The 3,035-nt window shown below is 33.4% G+C and overlaps 1 protein-coding gene across 1 annotated transcript; it reads left to right on the plus strand.

Annotated features, from left to right (window-relative positions):
• Positions 1-1,549: 1,549 nt before the first annotated feature.
• Positions 1,550-2,393, plus strand: LOC139864607 (uncharacterized). The gene is made up of 2 exons (XM_071853187.1): positions 1,550-1,562; positions 1,669-2,393. Exons 1-2 carry the CDS (start codon positions 1,550-1,552, stop codon positions 2,391-2,393), a joined length of 738 nt encoding a protein of 245 aa, XP_071709288.1.
• The last annotated feature ends 642 nt before the right edge of the window (positions 2,394-3,035 follow it).

Here is a 3,035-nt window from a genome sequence, read left to right on the forward strand (position 1 = left end):
TTTATATTTTTAAGCGTAAAGATAAATGACAATAATTAAAGTGCGTAAAATAAATAAATGACGATAAATAAAATAACAATAAATAAAATTGCGATAGAATATGAAATAAAAGGATTATGCTTATTTAAACTTCCGTAATCATGATGTTTAACGTTTTGATTTTAATTAATTGTTACCCGGGTTAATTGTCCTTTGTCATGGTTTATTTGATACCTATCTGGTTTTTGTCCATAATAGTCCATCGGTCATAAATATAAAGTGCGAGTGTCCTCGTCAAATTACCCTTATACCCGAAGTCAAATATTCCAACTAATTAAGGATTTAAACTGTGACGCAGTTATCACTTCTGTCAACAATTACACCAGTTATCACTGTATGTAATCCACCCCTGTTTTGATTAGATATGAATATTAATTTACCTACTTGATCAGTTTGAATAATCAATTACCCAACCCGAATAATTAATTAAATGATTATAATAGATTCCATATGAACGTCACTAAATAGGACAACCATAATCATTATTAATTATTAGGATAATTAATTTGAAGATAGGTTCGACAGACTCCAATGAGTTGTCACTCAATTAGACAATACCCCCATCTATTAATAGTCAATAGTCCAATTTCCACAAGTGTCGGTCTTTTGCCCAAACCTTAATTATGGTACAAAGTTCAATAACCCCGTCTTAATATTTTAGCCCAACATCACGATTACTTCGGCTCAAATAAGCATAATAATAACTTAGTTACGAGACATTAAATTAAAAAGGAAGAACATAGCTTACAGTGATGATTAATCGCGTAGCGTTGCACGGACAGAATTTCGACTTAAAACCCGTAAAACATTTCTTACAATAACCCAATTATTATTAAACTTAAACTAAAATTAAAATTATAATTATAAATATATATATTACATGTAAAGAGAAAGAAAGAAGAAAAGGTGTCATTTTTCATTACTACGTGAATTCCATTTTATAGGCAAATGTTGATTTGAAATTTTCACTTATGACCCCTTAACTATGCTCAATTAACAACTTTTTATTATTTATTATTATTCTTATTATGAATTATTTAAATATTATATTATATTCTTGAGCATAGTTAACTTGTAATTTTAGCTCCGTTGCGTCGAGCGTTGAAAGTTGGTTCATGTCTCGGTTCCGAATTTTCGAACGTCCTTGCGTACAATTTAATATCTTGTACTTTGCGTTTTGTAACTTGTACTCTTGTCATTTTTAGACATTTCTCATCAATAATTTGAACCTTTTTGATTGTATCTTGTACTTTTGAGCTTTTTGGACCTTTGTGTCTTCAATTCGTCATTTTCGCCTTTTGTCTTCGCACTTATTTAAAATAAACGAATATTACTTGAAAATGGAACAATTGCAACTAAAATCTTGTCTTTCTTGGGGGATTTTGCTATGAAATATATGTTCCTTTTTAGCCTTATCAACCTCTAGCTTAATTGCTAGTGAAATTGAGCATCAAATATGTTTAAACGTTGCTTATCCTGTTAAAAACATCCAAGCCCAAATAAAAAATACATGGCGTGTGGATGTCCGTTACGCCAAAGCATGGAATGCTAGGCGTATTGCAATCGAACGATTGTTTGGAACTTGGGAAAGTAATTTTATTCATTTACCAAACTATATAAATGAATTAGTTACTACCAATCCAGATACAATTGTTGTGTTTGAAAACAAACCTGAAATTGAAGAAGGGTTCGACACCTTTAAATTTGTGTTTTGGGCATTCAGTCCAGCCATTAAAGCATTTAAATCGTGTATTCCAATGATTTGCATTGATGGAACCCATTTTAAAGGTAGTTATAAGGGTAAGTTGTTAACAGCGGTTGGCAAAAATGCTAACAATCAAATTATACCCATTGCCTTTGCACTAGTTGATGAAGAAAGTAACGAAAGTTGGGTTTGGTTTTTGCAAATGCTCCAAGAAAATGTTATTGAAAACGAAAAGTTGTATGTCATCTCTGATCGACACCCATGTATCTTACATGCAATGGGTGCTCAAACATATGGTTGGGAACATAGGTACGGCTTGCGCCACATTCGTAGCAACTTGTTGAGCAAATACACTAAAGTGAAACCGCTCAAACACTTGTGTTGGACAGTCGGTTCAACAACAAATCAAATTTTGTACAAGAATGCCTTCAGAGCCATCAAACAAGCTAGTATTGAGGCTTGGCAATATTTGCAAGATGCTTATGTAGGCAAATGGACTGTGTATAGGGACAGACAGAGGAGTTGTTGGGGTAACACAATGACAAATATTGCTGAGTCCCTCAACAATGTGCTCCGTCATGCCCGTATGATGCCGATCAAAGCGTGTATCGAATATACATTTGATTACACCAGACAAGAACATGTTTAACGTCCTTAACAAACGGGCAAAAAGAGCTCAACATTACAAAATAACATGTTATCACGAACAACAAGGTATCTTCAAGGTTCATTCAACTTATCAAAGAAGTGGTGAAGGTGGCACCGATTACACAGTGGAGTTTAAAGAGAAAAGGTGTTCATGTGGAATTTGGCAACACCAAAGATTACCTTGATCTCATGCCATTTCCATATGTAGCCATCTAAATGAGGATATAAATAAATGCATCAGTAAAATGTATACAAATCCTACATGGAGAAAGCAATACAGCGATCATTTTAATCCACTAAGAGATGCGAGCTACTGGACACATATACAATGGAAAATTATAGCCGATCCATCAAGATTGATTAAGCACAGGGGGCGGAAGCAATCAAAACGTATGAAGAACCAGATGGATGAACGTGAAAAGCAAAAACCAAAGTGTGGTATATGCAGGGTTGAAGGTTACAACAGGAACACCTATCCAACGACTAGAATGCCATAGGTTTTCATTAGTAATTTGTTGTATTTAGTTTGTTGTACTTCGTTTCTTGTACTTTGTCTGTTGTAATCGCTAATTCTGTTTATGAATAAAAAAATGTTGTTGAAATAATGAAATTGCATGTTACTAATCTTATTCGAGTTATTAAT

This window comes from Rutidosis leptorrhynchoides, chromosome 8 (assembly GCF_046630445.1).
Source record: "Rutidosis leptorrhynchoides isolate AG116_Rl617_1_P2 chromosome 8, CSIRO_AGI_Rlap_v1, whole genome shotgun sequence".
NCBI lineage: Eukaryota > Viridiplantae > Streptophyta > Magnoliopsida > Asterales > Asteraceae > Rutidosis > Rutidosis leptorrhynchoides.